This window comes from Talaromyces marneffei, chromosome 6 (genome assembly GCF_009556855.1).
Source record: "Talaromyces marneffei chromosome 6, complete sequence".
Classification (NCBI taxonomy): domain Eukaryota; kingdom Fungi; phylum Ascomycota; class Eurotiomycetes; order Eurotiales; family Trichocomaceae; genus Talaromyces; species Talaromyces marneffei.
The window spans coordinates 1,266,070-1,291,705 of NC_072353.1; the positions used below are offsets into that span (position 1 = coordinate 1,266,070).

At 45.7% G+C, this 25,636-nt stretch overlaps 7 protein-coding genes across 7 annotated transcripts; all 7 read left to right on the forward strand.

The window, feature by feature from the left end:
* Nucleotides 1-388: 388 nt before the first annotated feature.
* Nucleotides 389-1,592, forward strand: EYB26_007973 (uncharacterized protein; the record flags this gene model as incomplete). The annotated part of the gene is made up of 2 exons (XM_054267232.1): nucleotides 389-992; nucleotides 1,060-1,592. 2 exons carry the CDS (start codon nucleotides 389-391, stop codon nucleotides 1,590-1,592), a joined length of 1,137 nt encoding a protein of 378 aa, XP_054123207.1.
* A 499-nt stretch (nucleotides 1,593-2,091) lies between these two features.
* EYB26_007974 (uncharacterized protein) lies at nucleotides 2,092-5,404 on the forward strand (the record flags this gene model as incomplete). Its single annotated transcript, XM_054267233.1, has 6 exons — nucleotides 2,092-2,877; nucleotides 2,929-3,949; nucleotides 4,000-4,293; nucleotides 4,349-4,420; nucleotides 4,483-4,570; nucleotides 4,636-5,404. The coding sequence occupies 6 exons, from the start codon at nucleotides 2,092-2,094 to the stop codon at nucleotides 5,402-5,404; spliced, it is 3,030 nt and encodes a 1,009-aa protein (XP_054123208.1).
* A 2,791-nt stretch (nucleotides 5,405-8,195) lies between these two features.
* On the forward strand, nucleotides 8,196-9,191 carry EYB26_007975 (uncharacterized protein; the record flags this gene model as incomplete). The annotated part of the gene is made up of 1 exon (XM_054267234.1): nucleotides 8,196-9,191. One exon carries the CDS (start codon nucleotides 8,196-8,198, stop codon nucleotides 9,189-9,191), a length of 996 nt encoding a protein of 331 aa, XP_054123209.1.
* Nucleotides 9,192-9,746: 555 nt separating this feature from the next.
* Nucleotides 9,747-11,170, forward strand: EYB26_007976 (uncharacterized protein; the record flags this gene model as incomplete). The annotated part of the gene is made up of 4 exons (XM_054267235.1): nucleotides 9,747-9,788; nucleotides 9,858-9,962; nucleotides 10,031-10,174; nucleotides 10,232-11,170. 4 exons carry the CDS (start codon nucleotides 9,747-9,749, stop codon nucleotides 11,168-11,170), a joined length of 1,230 nt encoding a protein of 409 aa, XP_054123210.1.
* A 4,263-nt stretch (nucleotides 11,171-15,433) lies between these two features.
* On the forward strand, nucleotides 15,434-16,349 carry EYB26_007977 (uncharacterized protein; the record flags this gene model as incomplete). The annotated part of the gene is made up of 2 exons (XM_054267236.1): nucleotides 15,434-15,680; nucleotides 15,769-16,349. 2 exons carry the CDS (start codon nucleotides 15,434-15,436, stop codon nucleotides 16,347-16,349), a joined length of 828 nt encoding a protein of 275 aa, XP_054123211.1.
* Nucleotides 16,350-21,267: 4,918 nt separating this feature from the next.
* Nucleotides 21,268-22,224, forward strand: EYB26_007978 (uncharacterized protein; the record flags this gene model as incomplete). The annotated part of the gene is made up of 1 exon (XM_054267237.1): nucleotides 21,268-22,224. One exon carries the CDS (start codon nucleotides 21,268-21,270, stop codon nucleotides 22,222-22,224), a length of 957 nt encoding a protein of 318 aa, XP_054123212.1.
* A 1,913-nt stretch (nucleotides 22,225-24,137) lies between these two features.
* On the forward strand, nucleotides 24,138-25,419 carry EYB26_007979 (uncharacterized protein; the record flags this gene model as incomplete). The annotated part of the gene is made up of 3 exons (XM_054267238.1): nucleotides 24,138-24,402; nucleotides 24,468-24,707; nucleotides 24,767-25,419. 3 exons carry the CDS (start codon nucleotides 24,138-24,140, stop codon nucleotides 25,417-25,419), a joined length of 1,158 nt encoding a protein of 385 aa, XP_054123213.1.
* Nucleotides 25,420-25,636: the final 217 nt, after the last annotated feature.

Consider the following 25,636-nt stretch of genomic DNA (forward strand, 5'->3'; position numbering starts at 1 on the left):
TAAGTTAGATTGACAATCACATCTTGAGTCAATGGGAGTCGATGCACATCGGATACCCTTAGTATTGCTAGGGGAAGGAACTAAAATATTCTCACCTCAGTTTGTAACAGTGGTAGATCACTTCGAAGCCCTGTCGGCTTTCAACTGTCTATGAAGATACCTATCTTCTTCGGAATTCCGCGGTTCTAAGCTGGTCTCTGGCAAGCAGAAAAATATCTCGGAGACAGATGGAAAAGTAGTAGATGAAATTGGTATATAAAGCTGTGAAAATTCGCACAAGAATGTGTCCAATACAAGATTGAAGCACAATCACCACTATTGTTCCCTTCAAGAACACCTTTAAGACCTCGATTCTTCAATCCATCCTCTACTTAAAAATATCTTTAAGATGGCTCCTATTCGTGTTGGTCTGATTGGTTTGACAATTGTCACTCCCTCTGATGAAGGCTATACACCTGGAAGCTGGGGCCTCGCCCATCTTGCCTGTCTCACCGGATCTCCTCACTACAAGCTTGTCGCCTTATGCAACTCTACTGTGGAAAAGGCGCAGAAGTCTATAGAACACAACAAGCTTGACCCTGCAACCAAGGCATATGGCTCGGCAGAGGAATTAGCCCAGGATCCGGACATCGATCTCGTTGTCGTTTCCGTCCATGTTGACAAGCACTATGCTCTGGTGAAACCTGCACTGCAGAAGAAGAAGAGTGTCTTTGTCGAGTTTCCTCTTTCAGGATCTTACAAGCAGGCTGAGGAAATGGCAGACCTTGCCAGGCAAGCAGGCGTTAAGACTGTAGTTGGAGCCCAAGCTCGTGCAAATCTTGCGCTTAAGAAAGTGAAGAAGTTGATCAAGTTGCGAGCAATAGGTGATGTCGTTAGTACCAGTTGGACGGGCCATCTGAGTCTTTCGACCTGGTCTGGACTGCCAGAAGGGTTGAAAGACTTTGTGGACCTAGAAGGTGGACCAGGCCGGATTAATATCGGTCTAGGACATGGTACGTATTTATTCTATTTTTGACCTTGGCGTACATAACTCTTGAACATAGACTAACGGAGTGCAAGGTCTCGACCCATTCTTGGATACACTCGGGGAATTCAAAGATGTCCAGGCGACCTTCAAAACCTACCAAAAGACAACTCCATTATTCGATGCTACCGGGACTGTCGTTGATCCTGCGTACAAAGTCACGGCGCCAGACTTCATTTTCGTGCAAGGTATACTAGAAAGTGGAGCCTCGGCATCTATCACTGTGCGTAATACTCCAGCTTCAGCTGATGAGGCCGGATTCAGATGGATTATCAGTGGCTCGGAGGGAGAGATCGTATTCACTAGCCCGGTCGGTGGCTATATCCAGGGTCCTATGCCTGAGGCCAAGGTGTTCCTCAGGAAATGGAAGGGTGAGACGGAAGAAGTCGATTGGAAATATGATGAGCCGGCTTATGTCACCAACGTTTTCGACTTTGGAATCAACACGGCCCGCCTATATGAGGCGTTCGCAACTGGCGATGAGGATGGTTATGCTTCGATTGAGTCAGCACGGAAAGTTCACCATCTCATTGAACGAGTCAAGAAGGTGGCCATATGGGCACCTTAAATTATTGGGTTATGCATGTTGGGCGGACACAAATATAGTCCGGACTACCTAGGTACGCTTCGATTTAGTCAAAACACTACATAAATGCCTGTTAATTTGGGTATTTAAAACTGCTATCTTATACTTAATACTGTTGAAAAAAGCCCTACATACTATGTCAGAAGTTTGCAGACTTATCTGCAATTTTAATAACCTGGAGCACCCCACAAATGCGAGCAGTTAGGGCTAGGAAGCGGAGAATTTGACGAATGACTGGGGAAGGATACCAAGGTACTTTTAAAGACCTTTTACCCGAGCTTTCGTTCGTGTATTCATACTATACTCCGTAATACCTAGGTAGTAATGATATGATAAATATTCCACCAATAGTTAATAGCCGATCTGCAATACGCAATAAGCTTCTTCTTCTATAAAATGTCTACCCTCCAATCTCGATGCAATGCTGTCTATCCTCAAGGCACGCTCATGGTGTTTATGAGATCGTAAACATAGCGACACCATGGCGCAACTGTTCACAAAAATCATTGTCTACTTTCTCCTTTTCGCTTCTCCCCTCTTGGCGAATCAATGGCCACTGCACAATAACAGCTTGAACGATGTCGTGCAATGGGATCATTACAGCTTCGAGATCAACGGGCAACGACTCTTTGTCTTTGCAGGAGAATGGCACTATTGGCGCATCCCTGTTCCGGAACTTTGGATTGACATCCTCGAAAAGATAAAGGCTGCTGGCTTTACCGCTTTTGGAATATACGTTAATTGGGCTTATCACGCCCCAAACAACTATACAGTGGACTTTGCAACTGGAGCTCACGATATCACTCCAATCCTTAAAATGGCCAAGGATGTGGGGCTGTACGTGCTCCTACGTCCTGGGCCTTATATCAATGCCGAGGTCAATGCCGGCGGATTCCCTCTTTGGGTCACGACTGGCGAATATGGTTCTTTGAGAAACGATGATAGTCGTTACACGGCAGCTTGGGAGCCGTACTTCACGAAAATTTCCGAAATTGCTAGTGAATATCAAATTACAAAAGGAGGAAACGTTGTAACATACCAGATTGAAAACGAGTTCGGAGATCAATGGACTGGCTCACCGTCTCGAAGAGTTCAATACGAGCCAGCAGCAAAGTATATGGAACTTCTTGAGGCAAATGCCCGTCGAAATGGGATAGATATACCTCTCGTCGCTAATGAGCCAAATATGCGGGCCATTTCCTGGGGGAAAGATTGGTCAAACAGTTCGGCGAATGTCGACGTTGTTGGTCTTGATTCTTATCCATCGGTTCGTTACTGCTTCTTACGACGATACTTTACATTTACTGACTTTTACTAGTGCTGGACGTGTGATTTAAGTGTCTGTACTGGCACTACTGGCGAATATATTGCCTATCAAGTAATAGACTATTACGGCTATTTCCAGGAAACACAGCCAACAATGCCATCTTTTTTTGCCGAATTCCAAGGAGGCTCATACAACCCCTGGGGAGGACCCGTTGGCGGCTGTCCTGAAGACATCGGGCCCGACTTTGCTAACTTATTCTATCGATGGAATATTGGTCAGCGAGTAACAGCGATTAATCTGTACATGCTCTACGGAGGGACGAATTGGGGAGCAATTGCTGCCCCCGTGGTAGCTTCAAGTTATGACTACTCGTCGCCTATCTCAGAGAACCGGACCATTGGCGCAAAGTATTATGAAACCAAATTGTTGACAATGTTTACTCGCGCAGCAAGAGATCTCATAGTCACCGATCTGATTGGGAATGGAACACAGTATTCTACCAACCCAGCTATCCAGACACATGTGATCCGAAATCCAATCACTAATGGTACTTTCTATGTCACGCTTCATACTATCTCTTCTTCCTCCACGGATGAAACTTTTCAGTTGCATGTTAACACCTCCGCCGGAGCGTTCTCTATACCCAGGTATGGGAATTCCATCCGGTTGAACGGGCACCAATCAAAAATCATTGTAACAGATTTCCAATTTGGGACCCACAAGTTATTGTACTCTACCGCGGAGGTCTTGACTTATACCGTCCTAGATGGAATACCAACTCTTGCTTTGTGGGTACCGACTGGTGAATCTGGGGAGTTCTCCGTACTGGGCGGCAAATGGGCATCGGTACTGCGGTGTGAATGGTGCTCCGATATCCAATTTCACCCAGAGCAAGACCAAACCAGCAACCCAACCGTCAGCAGACTTACCGTCTCCTTCACACAAGGTCAAGGAATGAGCGTCATTAAGCTGGACACAGGTTTGCGGGTCGTGTTGCTTGACCGTGAATCCGCATATTACTTCTGGGCACCAGCTCTCAATTCGGATCCATCTGTCCCTGAAGACCAAAGCGGTATGTACTTTTTTGTTCCTTTATCAACTGACTTATTGACAGTGAAGCAGTTCTTGTTCAAGGGCCACATCTCGTCCGTAGCGCCAAAATCGTGGGTTCAACAATTCGCCTGACAGGCGATTCGGCACAGACAAGTCCCATCGAAGTCTTTGCACCAAAGCAAGTCCGGATTATTTTCTGGAACGATAAGGAGCTAAAAACTTCGAAAACGTCATATGATAGTCTTCAGGCTTCGTTGCCACAACCGGCCTATGTAAAGCTTCCATTGCTTGGCCCATGGAAATACAACGGCAGCCTGCCAGAAAAGGCCCAAGATTATAAGGATACTAGTGCAGCGTGGATCTGTATGTAGATAAAACCCCTAACATTACTGCACGTTCGTATCGCTGACCAACTTAGCCGCCGATCACATGAAGACTTCCAACCCTAGTCCTCCAGCCACCTTCCCTGTGTTATATGCTGATGAATATGGTGAGTTCCTAGAAGCGAAAATTTGGAAATGGAACAAGGTTTTCTAAAGCTCTCCTTGATAGGTTTCCACAACTCCATCCGTATCTGGCGTGGCTATTTCACTGGAAATGCTACAGGCGTCGTTTTGAAAGTTCAAGGAGGTTATGCCTTGTAAGTACAGTATACTTGAGCCTTGCATGCTGTTTTAATTGTTAATCAAACCGTTTTCTACTTAGTGGCTTCTCTGGCTGGCTCAATGGGAAACTCTTGGGCTCATACCTCGGAAACGCGTCTGTTGAACATAGCCATCTCACACTTCCATTCAATGTCAGTCACGTCAGCACGTCTTCAGACAATGTTCTCGTCATCGTTCATGACGATACTGGACACGACGAAACAACAGGAGCTCTGAACCCACGTGGTATCCTTGAAGCCACTTTGTTGTCGGATAACAGCTCTTCCAAGTTCAGTCACTGGCGAGTTGCTGGCACCGCAGGTGGAGAGACAAATATAGATCCGATGCGAGGCCCATACAACGAAGGTGGTTTATACGCTGAGCGCATGGGATGGCATCTTCCTGGTTTCAATGATAATGCGTGGTCTGATGCAGGATCTAAGCTCAATTTTACAGGCGCTGATATCAAATTCTACCGCACAACAGTACCACTGAATATCCCCAAGGGCGTGGATGTTTCAATCTCTTTTGAGCTTTCCGCTTGTGGTACTACCAATGCGTTCCGTTCACAGCTTTTCGTGAACGGTTATCAAATGGGACGGTTCAATCCTTGGGTTGGTAACCAGATTGAGTTCCCTGTTCCCCCAGGTATCCTTGACTATACGGGTGATAATACCATCGGACTTTCCCTCTGGGCACAAACGGAGGATGGAGCATGTGCCATTGTTGACTGGAAGATCAATTACGTTCTGGGAAGCTCGTTGGATGTCACCTTCAATGGTGAATATCTGCGGCCAGGATGGACTAGCGAGAGATTACAATACTCGTAGCCTGTAAACACGGCCAAATCAACTTTGGAAAAGTGTTTAATAAATCTGGCAGCAGGCTGCTAGGGTCATAGTATCTCAGTCAATATTAGTCTTTAGAGGAAATAAATCTCAGTATTATTCCTTAATTTTGCATTTTCATATAGTGCTTCAGTGGACTTCTATCTCTAGGGTACATTACCGGGGGAAGTACTGATGATATATATAACGCTAATCTTAAGAAATGTTTGAACGACCAAGTCGTCTCAGGCGTAATACTAACGAACGCTGTCCGGATAGAAGACGATCTGATTGAAAATTTGCCTAGTGGCAGACAATGATATACCTCCAGGGCAGACTATGCGTTTGGGGGCATCAATAATGGGTCTTGAATGGATGCAACAGTTACGCAATACAGCAGCTATTAAGTTATTATGTGCAGTATTGACGAAGCAAACATTGATCTAATGCGGCATCAGTGTGGCAGATCATGTATGCATATTCCCATACAAAAACGTCAGGCATGGGATGTCGTGGACAAAGCCCTATCAACAACCTCTTCGCTGCAGTCATTGACGGAGGCGTCACACTTTGTTATAACTAGTTAAGAGTACCAGGGTTTGTCCCTGGCCACATGTTGCTGGTGTAATAGAATCGTGTCCTGATCTCCACTTGTTGAAGTCTACGTGCATCCATACAAAAGCGACGGTAGCTGAGAGAAAATCCCCCAAATTCCACCTAACAGAGGCAAGGGGAATGAATATATGGTACATACTTCGTACTTCATACCTATTGTATCTGGGTACACTACCTAAAATAGGGCGGGAACTCAGAGTCAAGGAAATGTTTCCTGATTGGCTTCTCTTGATACTACGTACTGTAAGTACATCTTTCAGGTGCTAAGCATATGGATTCATTTCACCGAGAGAGAGGACTGAATTTCTTTTTCTTTGTTCTGATTTTCGTCTGATATGAAATTATAAAGTAACCGATTGCCCCTTATTGGTTCGGGTCTCAATAATATGAAGGGGTGCAGTCTAGAGCTGTATGTCAACGCCTCAGCGCTTAGAATCGGTAGGTTCAAGTGTTAATTGGCCCAAGATCTAGATGCCCCTGCCCATCCCCCCAAGACTAATACTCCAGGTTATTATCAGCTCGACTTGTCTCATTGATTCTGGCGAATCATGGTGCTTAATATCCTTGGCGATTGCGTCGGCGTGATCCTGCCTGATCTACCCTGTACATATTCTACATATCTTTCCCGTGACGTACGCATCTAAATGAATACGACGAGGATTCCACCACACCGATTTTGTGTGTGTGTGTGTGTGTGTCTACTAATGCCTCCGACCCTGAGAGTACTGTGTCTCTATTCGTGGATTCTCTTCATCAAATGACACTGACCTACGTACACCTGTGATCACCCGGAGATTTTATTAATTGTGCTCCTAAGAACTGGTAGATTGATTGACAGGCACAGACCGTGTTCTGGCTTGACGGATCCTTGGAAGGACGATCCCATTAGCGTCTCCATTGTATTGCTACGGCCTCGTTCAATACAACCGACTCCTCATTTTATGCAACCGATTTGTCTACTGCTACTCTACTTTGCTTGACTGCGCCGCAATTTTGTATACGAGAGAAGTGGTGGATATTGTGGAGTCAATTTCTTGATTTCAAATTTTCAATTAACTACAGCGTAATCCCAGCTCCGAATATCACCCGACTCTCTCCCTAGCTCCTCTTCTCCGTCTTGTTCTACCCCGACTCCGTGCAGAGTTCCCTGTTCTTTTCACATTTGCCTCAGTAAATCAATTCATTTCTCGCCAGGATTATTCTAAATTCGCGTGCTTTCTTGTACAACATGGACGACGGGCAAAGAGAACAGAGCGTTAAACAACCGGCCAATCATTCGCTGTGGTTTACATACTTAGCTCGAATTATCTGTTTATAGAAAGATTGGTGCATTATGCATGATTAACCGCCAAAACTAGGCTCGATATGGCAGTTATCTTCAATTTTGAGAGCTTGGACGAAGGATCTATTTTTACACCCCTTTGTCGGTCTAACCTTAGACAGATAATTAGCATCTAAAAATGTTTCTTAATTTATCCAGAAATGTCAATGTGAAACTCCGGCCTCATGCAACCTAGCCCTATTGGGAGTAAATTTATGCAGCGCAGGTACAACTTGATCTTAGAGGTACATATGGCCATGTACCTACTAACGACCCAGGCGTCTATGATGAATGATTTATTAAAAACTGATTCTCTCTTTCATTTCTACTACGCCATCTGGTCTAGTTGCATGCATAACCTGTAACAGTTGCTGTAATATTTGTGCTTCTTTCTAAGCAAGCTTGTTTGAAACAAAACGAGAGAAACTCAATCAAGGCTCTCCGTCACTTTTCTTTTCTTCCTGCGCAGCTACTACCCTCTAGTGATACTTAACCTTGTTGCCTGCCACTCTTCATTCTTGTCTCGTCTCTCGACTCTTCAACTGTTTGAAGTGTCATTCAAAGATAGGAGTCCTAACATTGCCGGCTGGTCCTGAGCATAACAGCGGGGTGATGAGGACATCTGTGCGGACCTTTGCTCGATAAGACTGTTCAGCCTGGGCCACTCTCCGTTCATCGCCTTTGGACATCAATGGGAACTTGACTGTTCCCCTCTACTCTTGTTTTATCGGTTTCCGAATTGACTTAACTCAACCTATTTATTTCATTTTCTTGTCGTTCAACTATCAAACATTCAATCGTGATTGAGGAAGGACAACCCAGAGAGACGACTACCATCGACTTCGCCAACTCTCAAACATGGCGAACATTGTAAACTCATCGCTCGGCATCATCCGTCGACACAAAACACGACGGCCTCGCCTTCACTCACGGTGGGGTGATGTTACAATCACCCCTCCCGTCGAAGGGGCCTGGTCCCAATTCGAGAACCCATACCTCCGTGACGACGAAGAATATGGACCAGGCTTTGTCCCTAGTATCGACATTGGCAACAAGGAAGTCTTGCTTCTCGACTCTGCTAGCGACAGCTCCGATGACGAGTCGACCACAAAAGAAAAGAGGGGCATGAAGGAGGAGAGGACAGAAAAGGAAGTCGACTCAAAGGCTATGTCGAAGGCTAGGCGATTGACTCGGATCTTGCTTCCTTCGAGTGTCGACTCTCCTGTCAGAAAAACATCAGTCGACAAAAGTAAAGTCACAGACTTTAGATATAGACCTGTGCAGCCAGACTATGCACAGGAAGTCGCCGAGAAGATTGACAAGCAGAGTCGACCTCATTTCCGCTATGTGCCTGCCAGTAAGCACTACATGCAGGAATTGAAGATAGCTGATATTCGGTTGAGCGATGATGACATTTCATACTGTCAAAACGACTCGGAAGATGACGCCGACGACGAATATGAGGCTAACTCAATCAAAAGTCGTAGCGAGAGACAGCAACGACTACGAAGTCACTCGTGTGATCCCGATATTGGTGGCCGGTCACCTGTTGCGACCACAACCAGACGGAAGCCTCACTCTCAGCGTGGAACACCTCTCGAAACAATCCACAGCCCAACCAGCACATTGTCCGATGCTATGTCGTCGGCTACGTTGACACGACCCGCGGGTCCACGAGCCAACAGCACTTCTCGACTTGGAGAACAGGAACCCAGCCCAAGGTTCTATGCCATTCGCCCTGACAAAAAGCCTCAAGTAATCACTGTTAAGCGATCGCAATCCGCCACCCCCAAGCTACGTCGACGAACAATGACTCTTGAGATGGTTCGTGATCAGGACGACCTATGGTACTGAGAGCATTTGCAGCGTCATGTTCATCGACCACATCTTGTCTTTAATTTCCCTTTCTCTGTGTTCATTTTTCCCACATAATAACGGCGTCTTTTCCGGGTGGCATATTTTCTTGAGCATCCTCAATATGAATTTATTGTTTTGTTTGTTTTTTATGGAGTTAGCAGGTTAACATAGGAGGCGAATAATCATTTAATTGCACTGTCGAACTTAAGGGTTAATCATCCCAGGCCCTAATTAAGGTGATAAAGCAGCCCCAAGGGGATGTTAGTGGTCCGCAAGTTTCCTCCATAGATGACGGCACGCGAACGTATATATGAGATTGGCCGTGATCCACTCCCAAAGCCCTAACATTCCGTATAAAGGGCCTAGAGGCCATCCTACTTTATTTATCTTCACATGTTAGACAATATAGAACACACCTATTATATTGGTGCTCTTTTCCTATTTATTTTATCACTTGTTTCAAGGCCTCACTCACCTGACGTCTGCGACTAGACATCGGTTGCCCAGCGCAAATAACTTCCCATAAACATTGGGTACAACACCACATTCATCATGGGCGGCCAATCTGTCGTCGAGCTTCGCTGCAAATGCAAAGTATGAAGGCTATTTCGTATAGATGTACAATATCAAGAGGCTTATGCTGATTTTTGCCCCTTCTGACAGACTGACCCCTGGGGCAAGAAAGGCGAGGACTCGCTTGCCGCCGTACTCGCCTCTAAGCAACCGGGCACCGACTTCAAGATCGATCCTAACCAAACGTATTCGGAGGTCCGTACAGCATTCAAATGGTTCTCCAGCCGATAGCATTTTATCCTCGGTGCTGATATGAAGAGAAGATGTGGATGGGCACCTATCCCTCTGTCCCATCATTTGTCATAGGGACCGACGAGACACTCGAAGACTATCTCAACAAGAACCCGAATCTAGTTGGAAAGAAGATTGTAGACAAATTCGGTGGCGGTTTGCCTTTTCTGCCAAAGGTAAGTCTTATCATATCCTCATGATTCGAGCTAGCCCCTGTATTGACCCCGGAATAGATATTGTCGATGGATAAGGCTCTTCCTCTTCAAATCCACCCGGACCGCAAACTCTCCGAATCACTTCATAGACAACTTCCACAAAAGTTCACTGATACAACCCACAAACCCGAGATCGCCATTGCGCTCTCCCAATTCGAACTCTTTGCCGGTTGGAAGCCGCTTAATGATTTGACGCGGCTTTTCCGAAATGGACCTTTGAACAAGTTCCTGCCAACACCGGAATCTCATTTCAATGATGAAACCCTCAAACAGATAGGGCAGAATATGCTCGAAGCCGACGAAAGGACTGTTGCCGACACGATCAGGCAACTGACCAAGACACCGGAAAGTGCATTCGGGAAATATTCATATATTCCTAAAATGCTTGAAAGGGTTTCAGCACAGTACTCCGAATACGACAATGGCACCCTCTTTGCAGTCGTGTGCATGAACTACCTGGTTTTACAGAATGGCGAAGCAGTTTATGTCCCTACCGATGGCATGCATGCATACTTATCCGGCAATATCATGGAATGCATGGCCCGATCCGACAACGTTCTCAATACTGGATTCTGTCCCCGTCCAGGCCGCGATAGCGTTGCCTTGTTCTGCGAAGCCTTTACCGGCTGGCCTCAGGATCCCGACGAAGCACGATTAGGAAAGCATATCTCGAATAGAGGTCTTAATGGAAAGACCGTGGAATATGCGCCGCCCATCAGCGAATTCAATGTTCTTGCCACCCATCTCAAAGCCGGCGAGAAGGAGAAGATGAGCCCCATTGAAGGTCCCAGTATCATCTGCGTTACCGGTGGGGAAGGTAGAATGATGGCCAAGGCTAGTGAGAGCAAAGCATATAATCTAAATCAAGGATCTGTGTTCTTTGTAGCGTGTTGCGTTGAGTTGGAATTCGAGGCAACGGGTGAAAAGCTGGACATCTATAGGCCTTATGCCGATTAGGTGTCTGGGTGAATGTGAAGCGTCAACTCGCACCTTCTATGGTCGTGTCAGCATCAATAGATAGTTGTTCAAGGTCTCCTGCTAGGTCTTGCAATATAGAATAGAATGATCTAATGACAATCCGAGCTCAGGGCTCCCTATCTTTGTAGTGTTGAGTGAAATCAAGGCGTGGATTCAATTAATGATGAGGGTCGAATATGAAAGTAAGTAGTAGGCCATCACTGGAGGTATTCTTTCCCACTTATAGGTGATTTCAAGTCCTTGAACAGAGACTCCTAAATGGATGTAGTAATATCCAGTCATGGAGGGAAACGTCTGCTGTTGGCCCTCAAGAACACCGACCTCCCTTCATGCCAGCTCTAGGAGATGGTGAAAAAGATAAAGATTATAACAGGAGTGCTCTGAATAGAACTACCACCTTTAGTAAGCAACGTCTAGGGCACAACCAGGCATCTTGGTCTACTTCCTATCTAGGTTTGTAGTATCTGATATACTTAAAACAGCCAAAAAATAGATTCCCTAAATAGAAGACATCTAGACCGACCGCTATTTGGCTCATATAAGGTGATGATAAATCAAAAGACCCCGCTTCTTGGCCGCATATTCTCTAGCATTAGTGCCAGTGATACGGAAAAGTGCAGCTCATATAGATGCTTCTCGACCCAGAGCATGATAGGGAGTCTAGGAATAGGTCATTCGTCCACTTGTGGACGAAGTAGCTCCTGTAACGTTGGCAGAAGATGCTCAAGATAAATGGGGCATGCTAGGCATGCTCGTCAATCACATAGGTGCCTATATGTATATATATAGGAACAAAAAAATGATCTCCATCAGAATGTGACCCTAAGCTGGCCGGTTGTTCTCGTTTTCGTAGCTTACAAATGCAGATTGTTTCTATCTATAGTCTATCAACTCCTCGAAAATGCAAGGTTGGTGCTATTTATATAAGTCTTCTTCTCGCTTGTGAGTACTAGCCTTCGAACCGAGGAGCTTTGTTATTTTTAAGACTCGCGAGGTTGGCAGATGGCAATCTCACCGTTGCCAGGCACCGGCAAGTCTGTAGACGACAGATTTTTGATAGCACTTTGCAACAAAAACAAAAACAATTCGACTTAAAATAATTCATTCTAATATTTCTGCGGGACTGCCTATTCTTATATGCTGTTGGTTTGCGTTTTGACGGCCAATCAATCACATACCGTCCTTCACCGCCTGATACCTAGAACCACCTGATGCCTGATTTTGATGAGTTATCATACAAAATATTTTGAAGCTTTACAGCACCATGTGATAATAAAATATAATAAATTTTTGTTGTAGCACTAAATGAAATATAAGAAATCGAATAAGCATAAAAATTAGTCCCGAAAACGCGCAGGGGGCCGGATCGTGCGGCCCCTACGATTTGTAGTAAAAACCACCCCATTATCCTCTGTATGAGCCTGAGGCTGCGCTTTTGGCTTTACTTGCTTGGAAACTTGCTTAGTTACCCTTTTTGGAGCGCTTGGAGTTGCTAGAACATCATTTTGAAGCTGTAAATGAGCTAACTTAGCGAGTTCTTGCTCGTCCTTAAGGCGTTGTTTTTCCGTAGCCTCTTGCAGGCGCTGTTCTTGCTTTTCTTGCCGGATTTGAGCTCTTTCAGCCTTTTCTTGCTCTTTGGCTTGCTTTGTAAGCTCTTGTTGAAGCTTTTTATCATCTTTACGAGCCTGCTCCTGCGCGGCTTGCTCATCCTTTTTGAGTATATTATCCCGCGCTTGCTGCACCTTTGACGGGCTCATAAAAAGTGCTCCACCTTCATTTTCTGTAGGAATATCGAATAATAAAGCCCTCCCCTTGGTTGAGCGCTTTTTCGAATGAATGAGGGCTCTTTGTAGACCTGCAATCTCATTTTTGAGTAGAATATTCTCTGTAGAAAGGTGGAGCACCGTATCCTTGAGTTGAATCGCTTTTTGATCATATAAATCCTCAAAAACGCCTTGTACAAGCTTCCGAAGCCGTCTCCAATCCTCAGCGGGAATAATTGAAGCTCCAGAATCGCTAGATGAGGGCCGGCTCTCGATTTTCTTAGTAAATTTCTGTATAACGAGGTCCGGATTGAAGGGACATAAACCGGTATGCTTGAACGCTGAGAGTATATTCTCGCTTGTAAAAGTAGCCTCCCAACTCGCCCAAAAAAGCCTAAAAAAGTCCCGTTTTGTAAGCCGGGTGAAGCCCTGGCAATCATTTATAAAGCACCTCAATTGCTCCGTATAAGCCGTAGAAAGAGGTGAGAAAATAGCGACATCAAGAGGCTGTAAAGTATGTGTTGAATGAGCTGGGAAAATTGCCAATAGAATTCGATTCGAATCACAGTAGTTAATAAACTTCATTGTGACGTGGGATCCATGGCCATCGAGAATCAAGAGCCGCCATCCCCGGCTTGCTTGGGATTTGGTCTCTTTATCAAAAACATTGACTAACCAGGCGAATCCAACCTCATTATTGGTCCATCCTGACTCTGAGGCTGTAAAATGGCAGCGGTGTTGGTTAGGATCAAAGTCTTGAAGCTATGAATCCTGTAAATCGCCTGATTTGGCCATATAGATAAGAGCAGGCGATATAGCAGTTCCATTGGCACAAATACAGCCAATTGTAGTTATCCATTCCCGGTTTCCATCCTGTAGGTGTTGCTTATATCCTCCTTGCTCATATTTGCGCCGGGTAAAGATTCTCCGCTCTTTGGTGCTTACACCAAGCATAAAGCCTTTCTCATCCATATTATAAATTTGATCTGGCGTAAGATTATATTGCTCGATTTTCTGGCCAATAAGCTCAAAATATAATGTATATTTGTATTCTGAATCTGCCTTCTTTCTATCCGAATCGAGGCCTTTAGAATAGCGAGAAATAATCTTATCCGAATGAGCCTTGAGCCAGCGTGAGGCCCAGTTTTTGCCAGGCTCTTTACCAGAGATCTCTCTTGCAAAGTTCTCCAACATGGAATTTGTAGGTGGCAGGCCGCGCTCGGTGAGTTGATTTATCCATTTTATAAGCGCTCTCGATTGCTCCTTGCTCAGTAATCGTTGGTTGTTGTATTGTGCTTCTTTTAAGCCTGTAACCCCGCGAAAACGCTTTGACAGATTTGAAGGGTCAACACCATATGTTCTTGCTACCAAACTGATATTGGGCTTTTCTCCTGGCTTCAAGGAGCGTAACGCTTCAAGTGCGAGCTCATATTGACCCATATTGATTGATTTGACGCGGTTAGAATTCTCCGTGATTTTTCGCGATTTGGAGCAAATCAGGTATCAGGTGGGTCTAGGTATCAGGCGGTGAAGGACGGTATAGTATACTCTAACTATACATAGATCAACCAGAAATAGAACAAACCAATGTGAAGAGAGTTGCAGCGTAAATTATCACGAATCAACCTGCAGAATATAGATTAACTACATTTATAGAAACTTCTCTATGCAGCTAATAAATTCGTAATTGCATAGGGACTAACTGTATCGATGTTTAGTCCAAGTTGTTTCGAGAGCTCTTGTCCAACCATTCCTTGACGGCCCAAACGTTGTAACCGAATTAGGGCTTCCAGCGCTTACAACCCTTGGCATGGACCGCTCCTCCAACCACCTCTTTCGCCTCAACCACCTCCGATACTATTTTCAGGATTCTTCAGAGTTTATTCAGGACAAGGGCCGTAGTTAGCTACATATGAAAATGCAGGCTGTAGCCAGTGAAACGTCGATATCGACAAGTCATCTATAATTACCCCTTGACCATCTCCATGTTAGGATTGTCTGCCGAGAGGGCAATTGTTGGAAAAGCAACCTGACTCAACAACACTAGACCAACACTAGCCAACATGCAGATCCGCTTGGAAGATTGATTTATTACTGGTGCCCCTTCATGTATCTCAAAATAGCTGACTCCGCACGAAATGAAACTCTTTCCCTCTCACGCTAAGGATGGCCGAAGAGTACATAGGTCTTGTGGTCCCCTCTCCCCACCTCTTCTTACATTTTCCTCCTCTATGGTAGTAGAGAAGTCGAGAGGTCAATATCAAACATTCTATGGAGTGACAATTAGAGCTGGGCTTTGCTTCGGAATACAAGAACGACTGCCGTGTCACGGCTCGCCTTCTATCCGGACTGGTTCTCGGTTACTTCCCGATATCAACATCTCACTCATCATCACACACAACGTATCATCCTACTATGGTATAGCATCGACATAACACCTTACGCCCTCTTACAGCAACTATTACATATCGATTCAACCATGACGCCGCACATCAACACTTCCCAACCGTCGAGTCAATTGCTCGCTTGTGCTCTAGTAGTCAGTTGTTTGGCTGCTACTGTACAGGCTAACAGTAGCTCTGGTACCGATGCCCCGGGCACGAATCCAGCTAGTGGACCAACAACAGCATACAATGAGGCAGGTGCCTCGGGCAACAATGGTGGACTATCAAAGCTAGCCCAGATCGTGATCGGAGTAGTCATTGGTGTCATTGGTCTTGGAACGAGTAAGCTCCCTTCAAAGAAATTCATACGACACATGCCCAGTCTTGTACGACCATTGCAACATGGACTAATAACTACGTTATTATATAGTCGTCGGTGCCATTGTATTCTTCTTTCGAAGGAAGAAGAAGTGGGACGAGAAGATCAAGCGCTATGAAACAATCAACGCATACCACAATGCACAAAGAGAAGCCAAAAGGCAACAGGCAATGTCAAATCGACAACAACGTCAACGCCGTCAACGACAGCAGGAGCGTGACGCCGAGCAAGGGATGCTGGAGATATCTACACTTCCAAGAGATCAAACCCGAGACTCTGTGGTACCCTCCTACGACCCGTCGACTTTCCACAAACATCAATATAGCTTGGACTCTACTACCCGAGGGTTATCGATAGATATGCCCCGAGAACCATTGATAGGTTCACACCATAGGCAGTCATCATCTGTTTCGAACAGCATCTCAGCAGTACCACCGCCTCCACCTCCTCAAAAGTCAGCAAGTAAGAGGTACAAAGGGTTCGGCGGTTACAGCGCGCAGGTAACCACTTCCAATTCAGAACAGTCCGTAAACGACTCGTCAGATGCGCAAGCTTCTTCGAACAACCAAGGAAAACTCAAAGGATTGAAAAAGCCAAAGCCAGCATTGACTCGTCTTATCACAAACTTATAGACTCGTTGCAGGAATGATATAATCTCTGCTCATGACTATTATGTCTGTCACGACTTTGATGACTAGCTCATAGCGTCTCTCCCGCTCGTGTCTGAAATGACCGTCTCCCGGACTGGTGATCAAATCAATGGCTATTCAAACTTACTCACCAACACATACGAGAGAACGACCTGAGCGAGAATTTAGAAATTCCTGAATGATGCGCAGGTCAAAAATCTATGAGTTTCACCTCGAATGCATCACAACATCAGTGCCGCATTGATGACACCCTACAAACTTGCATAAAACTCATTTTTTCACATTTTCTGCTTTATTGATACCAGCGACGGCGTCTCGGAAATCTCATTCCTAGAAGGAAGTTAATCATTGATGGGGTTATATTTATTGGAGGACATTTGCGAGAAATTCATGTTAATTGTTTTGTTTCGAGAGGTTCATTGTTTTGCGCCATCTGGTTGCTAGGCACGATGACGCTGGGCATGGGCAATGATATCGACTAGTCCGCTACTATAGTTGCATGAATTAAACGCAAAATCTTTATTTTCATTGAGAAGCACCATTATTTTATAATAGCACGTAGGAGAAATCTAGAAATTGAGATAAGCATGGCCTGACATGCATGAATAGTCCGGGGGTTCTTCATCAGCCTTGAGGCGACTACTAGACTTGCATGCATAGAAAATGACGACATGAATCCATGATCTGAGACAGTTGATCAGATCGGGCCGCAGAGCATGATTTCTATTGAGATCTGAGGCCATGCATCTAAAATTCGCTTGGATTGGGGGTTTAAGGTTAATGGATATCAACGAGCCCTAACTCTAACCAAACCTTCTTTCATCCTCCTTTGACTATGACGTATACATAGCTTGTGCTCCACATTGACCTAGGGCATAACTGGTTTCACATGTTCAGTAAATGAAACTCGATGAATTCTCGTCTTTGTTGTCTGGATGGCCACTGAACGAAAAGGCTTTGGCGAGCAGAGACATGAGAATGCTACTAGCAGCTTACAAAAATCAACATTGATGCAAGCCCATCTTGACATACAGTGTATAACTAGGCATATATGGGAATTGGAGCTTGAGGTGAGCATATTTGCTTTTATTGCTTAGTGATCTTTCTAACGCAGTTCTTGGTTTCATCCCTGCTCATCAGATCCTGTGGGTAATTTCCGAAGCAGTTGATGTATCTTCAACAAAAACTGTTATGAGAGATATTCGATGAGAGTTTCAGGCATCAATAGAATGTAAATGGACAAGAAATGGTGTTTCAAGATCCTAGCTATAAATTTTCAAGCAACTGGGCCGCTCTTTTGAATAACCATGTTCGTCTCTGTTAGAGATTCTATGACATTGATGTTGCAAGTTCTAATTCTACTCTCAGGACATTAAATCACAGTAAGGAACTGATGAGAAATGGCTGTTATATCAATTGATTAATCAGATGTCTGTTTGACTTCATAGTTATAGAAATCGATATATGTAAAGTAATATATAGTTACATGGTGTAGGATATGCACAATCCCATTTCTCCAACGCCCTTGGCTGTGTGTAGCTCACACTACAACAAGTCTTAGCGTGTCGGCTCGTTTTGGACCCTGATTTCCAAAAGAGACCGAGTTTGTGTACCCAAAGACATGTTTTGTAGTGTCGGTGGTCATAACCTCAGCTCAAGGGTACTATACCGGATATCACCGGGAGTTTACTCCGTAGATCAGAGCACCCAGTTAACTATCGGATTGTCATCACTATGCTGGGTAAATCTTCAGCGCGTGACTCGGACGTTAATAGGTAGCGTTGTTGCATGGAAAGGCTTCAAGGACGATTTGGGGGCGATCTATCGAATTATTACCGAAGTACACGACGGACGTCCATACGGTATACCATGAAGTCCTTACTCTGTAGTAACATTGTCTGCGGTTAAGCGCTCTTCTGGCTGTTTGAACCCAATCAGAACAATCCTTATTCTTCACCTATTCGTATTATGCATGTAATCACAGCCGGATCTACTGGTAGTTAATTAGCTAGTTAACTCTCACAAAAGTTAGCAATCAATATGACCTAAGCACAGCCAACCTTTTAACTCAACTAACTATCGCCCCGCTCAGCACTTGCTTAACTAGTTGCTTAGTTATTGCAACAAAATCTTATCCAACGATCAGGTGCCTGCTCGTCATCGCACGTTGTCTCACTTGACATGATCCCTGCAAGAGAAATTATGGTAAGTCATGAGTTTCGTCTACCGAAAAATGCACATCTGCACTCGTGACAGCAAATGAGGGACCTTAGCCTACCCTGGCTGTCAAGGAAACAGTCAAGAGCTTCACTGGTAGCCGCCGGGGACCCTGGCTAGCAGTTGCATTTGACATCTCTAGGTCACCCACTTTTCCTAGGGTGTACACTGTATCAGGCCCTCGAGCGGGGACGAGGCGCATTTCGCTGATGCACCTCAATGAGAATGGCGTGTTTACACAGTAGTTATCATGTACGGAGCACCAGGTAGGTATGCCAAGGTGTGGTTATGAGCTGCAGCAGGTTGTTAAGAAGTATATCACAATTTGAGCTGTTTCCACAGATCTATTCGAAAAATCTTGCGCCAACTTCCAAAGCGGACAGCGTGCAAACTCAAAATAACCTGAATTGACTCTTACGACGCCACGTCGCTTGAGTTAGACGCTGACGCCCTTGACAAGCATAGTCACTAAGGTCGATTTTACTTTCGTACTATCGATTTAGCATATGATTGTTTTGTTTTCGTTTTGTTTTTCGATTAATTACTGCCAACCAAATAATTAGATACTGACTATCAATCAATCAGATATCGTTCATTATAATTTATTACAGTATCACCAAGCGACCCTTGCTGCCTACCTACGTACTACGTACAATCCTACATGCTTAGTTTAGTACTTAGTAGCCCAGTTATGGAGCCCCTAGTCGCTAGCACTCGAATGCTAACGGGCACCGGCCATTTCCGGGAGCCTTCGACTGCCCACTCTGCTTAAGCGTAGATCCCGCAGACGTTTCCACCCAACAGCAACGACCCAAAAGACGCCTTGCGGCTTGCGGGGTGTGATCCCAGTACATATGCTAGGTCCAGAAGAGCTAAAGGAAGCCACTTCAGTGAATAGCAGACAAAAGCCGGTGAAAAATCGCGAGGGTTTCCCGGCCCCCATTGAGAAAACACTAATACTACGTGGGTAACTACTACTACGCATGTAGTGTTAGTAGATAAAGTGATTAACAAACGATTGTCCGAAAACATGCACTAGTCGACAGACTAAAATGCAACCGACATAGGGGGGATGTGGTCAAAGAGACCAATCGCGAAATTGCCTTCTGATCGGATGCTTCCAGCCGGCGATTAACGATCGATACTATTGGCCTTGACTGGATTATAGTCGCGGTTGAGATCGTGCGGGATCTCAATTCGTTGCATTCGCCGTGGACGTGATAACAACGCAATGCATATATGACATCTATGACATCTAGAATAGATGCATGGCTTGGCGAGACTTATTGTCCCTACATTTAGTTTACTGTGGCGCTTGTTCTTGTGTCTGGACTTGAATGAATCAATAGATACTCTCTCCGTTCGGCATAAGTCGAGCAATCCCCGCTAGCAATGTATCCCACCCTGGGACAAAAGCAACACGCTCCCCTCGAAAGAGGACAAAGAACGAGCCGCTGAATAGATTAATCATGTACACAAATCCTGGATTCGAAAAAGCCACAAAGGAAGCTTGTTTTTGATTATGCGTACAGAACATTATTGGCCGATAGTCTGCCGCAAGACGGCTGATTGAGGGCTGGAATCATGGTCCACCTGCTTTTGTCATTCCAGTATTGATTAAGGTCGACAACAATGGAATCGACATGCCTCAATAGCAGAATCGAACAAACCGGTCTAGACCTAGATATCTATTTCGTCCCAAGTCTTTTTTTTTTCCCTTTCACGCTTTGTCCTCCCCTCAAACCATCAGACAGAAATGCAAGTTAGAGATTTATCAATCGACAGGGCACGGGCTAATAAGGAATACTGCACGGATTCGAACAAGGGTATACAACCACATACATGTCCACTTTAATTTGGCTCAAAAGTAAAGTTGTTTAAGGTATGTCGGCGTGATCCACTTGGTTTGCGCGCTTTCTTCTCAAAGGAGAAGTGACTGCGCCGCAAAATAATGCAGAAACAGTAAAAGAGAAAAAGAAAGAGGCCGCCCCCCCCCTTCTCTCTTTCGGGCAAAGGCAATAAATCTTCTTTTTTTTTTTTGTACATACTTGGCCAACCGCCGGGCTAAAGCAAGACTATTTGTCTTTTTCTTCCTCTGGTATCCTGTCAATCATTTCATCGCGGTCCCGACAGTTTGGTACTGGAGGGTTGCCTGCATTGTCCTTCGTGTCCCCCTCCGTCCCCTCCTCCTCTTTTCCCTCCAGCCGATGCTCCGCTAATTGTAAAATAAAATGAAGCATGTATCCTACTCTTCACCTTCTTCTCTAAATTTTACTCGACCATTTTCCGTGACGATTTGTTCCTGCTTCTCTGGTGCAGAGATCAGGTCTGTTGCGGCTTGAGATCAGCGCTCTTAGGGTTTGGCGACTGAGGTTGCTTCAGTTCCCGGACTCATTACTCGTCTCAACGCTTTCCAGATGTTTGGCTTTTGATCATTCAGTTTTTTGTATCAGAATAAAATTCTGATAATACTCGGTGGTTCTCGTCCTCTTCTTTTTCTCTTTGCGTTGATATTTCTCGTATTCTGTGGTCTCTCCCCCCTTCTTCCGTCGCCCAAACGGTTCCAAGATCCTCGACACCGTTACGCAAGAATCCTGCGGGCGAATAAACAGTACCACCACAACGCATGGTCAAATAAAATCCTTGACAAGACATGTGTCTACCGGACTGCATGATGGTCAAAATGGATATCTTCCGATGGCGAAGAAGGAAAGACATTGGGTCACACATGGACACCCGCTTTGGTGACCCGTCAATATCCGCTCCCACGCAGGGGTCGTGGAATGAGATGCCTTATCTGCAGCCGGGAATAGCAGAATTTGCACCGCTGCCTAATAAAGTCACTCGGTTCAAGACTCTGCTTCGGTCAGATGTTGTCAAGTCACCGGAACTTTCCAGTAACACAGATGACGCCAATTTTCCGCGGCACCCAATGGTGGATATGCAGGCTCGGAAGCGGTCTATCTCCGTTGATAGGATCAAGGAGCGACATGATAGGCAAAGAAGCGTGAGTAGAACACGCCAATCTCCAAGTCCCAGAGCACAATATCGAGCGTCATGTGAGTCGCTGTCGTGTTCCGAGGAAGACGGAGAAGAACTTCCAAACCACGCTGAGTTTGATCATCGTGAGAGAGACATTGAACGACGCAATGTACCGAGCCGAAGCAACTCGCAGGAAGATTATTGGAGGGCGCAGTCCCGGAATAATCGACGAGATAGTCAACAGTCTTCTATGCAGCTTAAATCTCCTCCACTTTCTGCAACGGCAGTCATGCGTCGGTACAGTTCCCAAAGCGAGTCTACCCGCACATATTCATCGACCCCTTCTACAGCAACTTTCAGCTCCAGACATACCAGTGTCACTACTCCCGGGCTGTTTGGATTTTCTGCATCTTCCATTCCTCCCTTGCTCAAAGAGGAGGAATATGCAACGATGTTTGATAAGGATGCTCCTCCCGTTCCTCCTATTCCTAGAGATCGAAACGGCTCTGTTACCTCTTCGTCTTCGCCTCCTTCGGCTTCCCGCAGTGTCTTTCGTGAGCAGCATCGCGCCGGACATTCCAATAATAAACGGCGAAATGGAGGCCCCGTTGGGCCACAGGAGCTGGTTCCGTCCAATGATGAGTTATGGGGTTATTGATCAGTATACGACAAACTTAAACTTGGCGTATGGAGTATTTTCTTATACAAAGGTGTTTTTGTGGGGTATTATTTCGTGGCATTACTTTTCTAATTTCGCTTCTTCTCTAAACTTGTCTTCCACGACCACCAATTTTATTATGTTAATCTAAGGTTCTCTGCGTTCTTCATGAAAGACACAAATGGGAGTGATTTCATTCATTCCGTAAGTCTTCAAACTTTCAGGCTTATAATGTCTGCTGTATTTGTATTCTGATACAGTACGTCACGTAAGCTTCGTCAGGGAATTCCGTCCCTGGGAGACTGCCAGGTACCCGCATCGTTGCACACTAAGTTATGCAGACCTCTCAACTATGGCTCTCAGGCTTCAAACCGTGCAAACCTAGATTGTGTCGAGCGGACAACTCGACACCACAATCTGACCGCAGGCACATGAGTGATGCTACCCTAGCTCCAAGGAGATCTTGCAAAGGCCGCACTGGACGAATACTCCGTGCTCATCGTATGAGTCGGTCTGCAAAAGTGTCCATCAACCCTTGGCGAAATACGGCGCAGCGCAGATATTTGTCAAACTACTGACGATGAAAAGAAAGTTCGCAGCAAGCTATCCAATCTACCCCGCTATGCTATGCAGAGCTGTGCCAGTCCATGCAATGCAAATAATGACACATGTAGCATCCCCTGTCCGTAGCACTATTTACTACGGGAGGACGGAGTATACATCGTCCGTTGTCTGTGATCAGGAAATTAGGGCTAATTAATTGCAAAAGCGGTTAGCGCGATGTGATGGCTCTGATGGCCAATGAACCGAGGGCCGGCGCTAGTCCGAATCTAGAGACACGGTCAGGTCTGGCCATGTGATTGGCTGAGGCACATGATCAGCCAGTATCTCCGTCTCTCTTAGCCCTCTTCTTAGTCGACTTTTAGCCTCGTTCTCTCGCTACAAGCACTACAGTCGCTACGAATCACCCGTCGCAAGCCCACTTCTGCTGCAGGTCGCTCATCACAGTCACAATGCACTCTGCTTGAATTCTGTCCAATACCTCGCCTTCTCCCGCCAAGCTTGGACCGCCTTTTCGCTCCTCATGGCGGGGCTCCTCACTGTTCCACTGCTCAGTGGTCCGACATGCTCTCTCGTCCAGCGTATCCGAAGCCTTCTCTTGCCGCCGGGAGGGATAGCTAAGCTTCGGGCACTGGCAGCTGTTGTTAATTTGCATACTTCCAGCTTCTGATTTGCTGCGTGTTTTATTTACACTAAGACTTCTTCCGTGATGATTTGCCAACCTGCAGCACAAACTATGTCGTATGTGCTTCTTCAACCTGGACTCATGCATCGTGCGCTTCGGTCCCTGTTCCTTTCTTTTTCTCCCACTTCGTCTACTCCATTGAATGCTGTTTTTCCTCGAGAGAAACGCGGGTTTTCCAGTGGCGGCATCGAACGGGAAAATGCATCAGTAGATTGCGCAACCACTTACATGCGGTCTGGCCAGTCGCAGTAGTAGTAAGTAGTTCCTGTATTACCCAGTGGATCCCCCAGCACAATCGGTATAACACCCTCTTTTCGAGTTTTCAAAAAGGCGTAGTATCCAGTTACCCATGCTCGATCTACGCATTTCTTTTCTTTGTGTGAACTCGGCATGCTAACCCACTGAGATCTTTCTCAGACGTGGGCTAACGTTTTTTAAGCCTACGTACTTCTTTCGGCCGTCGATCAAAAAGCCATACGAGCCAGGTTCTTCGACTTTCCGGGTTGCATTGGCTATATATCGTTCATGACGGGCCAATTTCCGACCCTACATTTGTGCGATTAAAGCTTTGTTCATATCTGGGGAAATCACGACGAAGGGAATATTTTAATCAGTAATTGAACGGCCAGCATACACCTACAGTATTACTGTGTGAGGCCTTATCATGATGGCGGTTCGATGGGCCGTCTGGTGGCTCCTCACCATTGCGACACCAATCTATGCTTTACGAACTGTTGGCGGTTCACCCTGTACAGATGTGTGCGGCACCACAACAAACACCACATCGGACGAGATGGCCTGCCTTGACGCAGACTATAATAGCACGATAGGCACGACAGTAGGCAAGAACTTCCAGAGCTGCGTCTCATGTCTTCTCGCCAGTCCTTATCAAAACACCACCATCGGGGAGACTGATGTTGACTGGGGATTGTGTATGTCTCCCGTACTGTTTCGTGTTGCCAATATAGCAAGTTTGAAACTAACTTTATTTTCCCAGTCAATCTACGATACGCGTTCTCTTCGTGTGTATATAACTACCCAGTGAGCGTGACCAACGTCTCCACGCCATGTCTAGTCTCCTGCACTCCGTTGGGACCAGCACTCGATATGTCATTGATCAATCCTATCGGCAATCAACTTTCTAATTTCTGCGCTTCTACTTCCTTTCCCGACAATGTCGTGACAACATGCGGGAATTGTTATGCCTTGACTTCGCAGCAATCATTCTTTGCAAACTGTACGTTTCTGATTTGCTATAGAAAACAAACCTGGTTTGCTGACTTTATATTCTTTCAGTCTTGGAAGCTGTCCGCTACAACTGCCATTTCCCGACTTCCGGTGGCACCTCTTTCCCCATCGCTGCCACTCGCATCTTCAACACTACACATCTACCAACTACAACTGTATCCTACACTTCCACAGCCACGTCGACAGGAACGTCAACTGTCCAGCAATTCCTGACCGTCATAATTGTGATGCCCATCATTGGCTTCTTGATCATCGTCGCTTCACTTGCCCTATGCTGTTTCTGCCTCGTCAGACACCGTCGCAAGATCGCAAAGAAACGTCGCAATCAAATGCAAAATCGTTGGATGCAACCCGCCTGGGGCGGTTATCCAGTCTCTCCCTACCATCAAGCAAGTCCAATGATGCTGCAACAACAATACATGATGGCCGGTGGCATGGGTCCATACGGCGCATCGGTTCCGGGCAGAGGATTCTCGGTGGTGGACCATGATGGCAAGCGATACGAGGCAGGTTACTCGACCCACTACATTTCGCCAGTTAGCCCGGAGGATACAGTCGCTCAACAACCATTTCAGTTCGGCACCGATGTCACGCATGCGCAGGATGTAAAACAGCCTATTCCTCAACAGACAGAATACCCACCACCTCCCCAAACAACCCAGGAATATTATCCTCCACCCGGGGCTCCTCACGCGCAATAGACGCATAGTAGAAGCTTCATGAACGCCATACTCTATGCCGAATTGGGCATGGAAAGTCATTTGAGAAAGATGGCCGATGCCTTGTGTGTAGCAGTCATCTTCCTCGCACAATAGCTGCAACTCCTATATAGTACCATGTGTGATGAACGCCTGTGTGGGTTGTCAGAAGGTATGATACATAAACACGCTTAAGCCTGACCTGCTCCATCTCAACTAT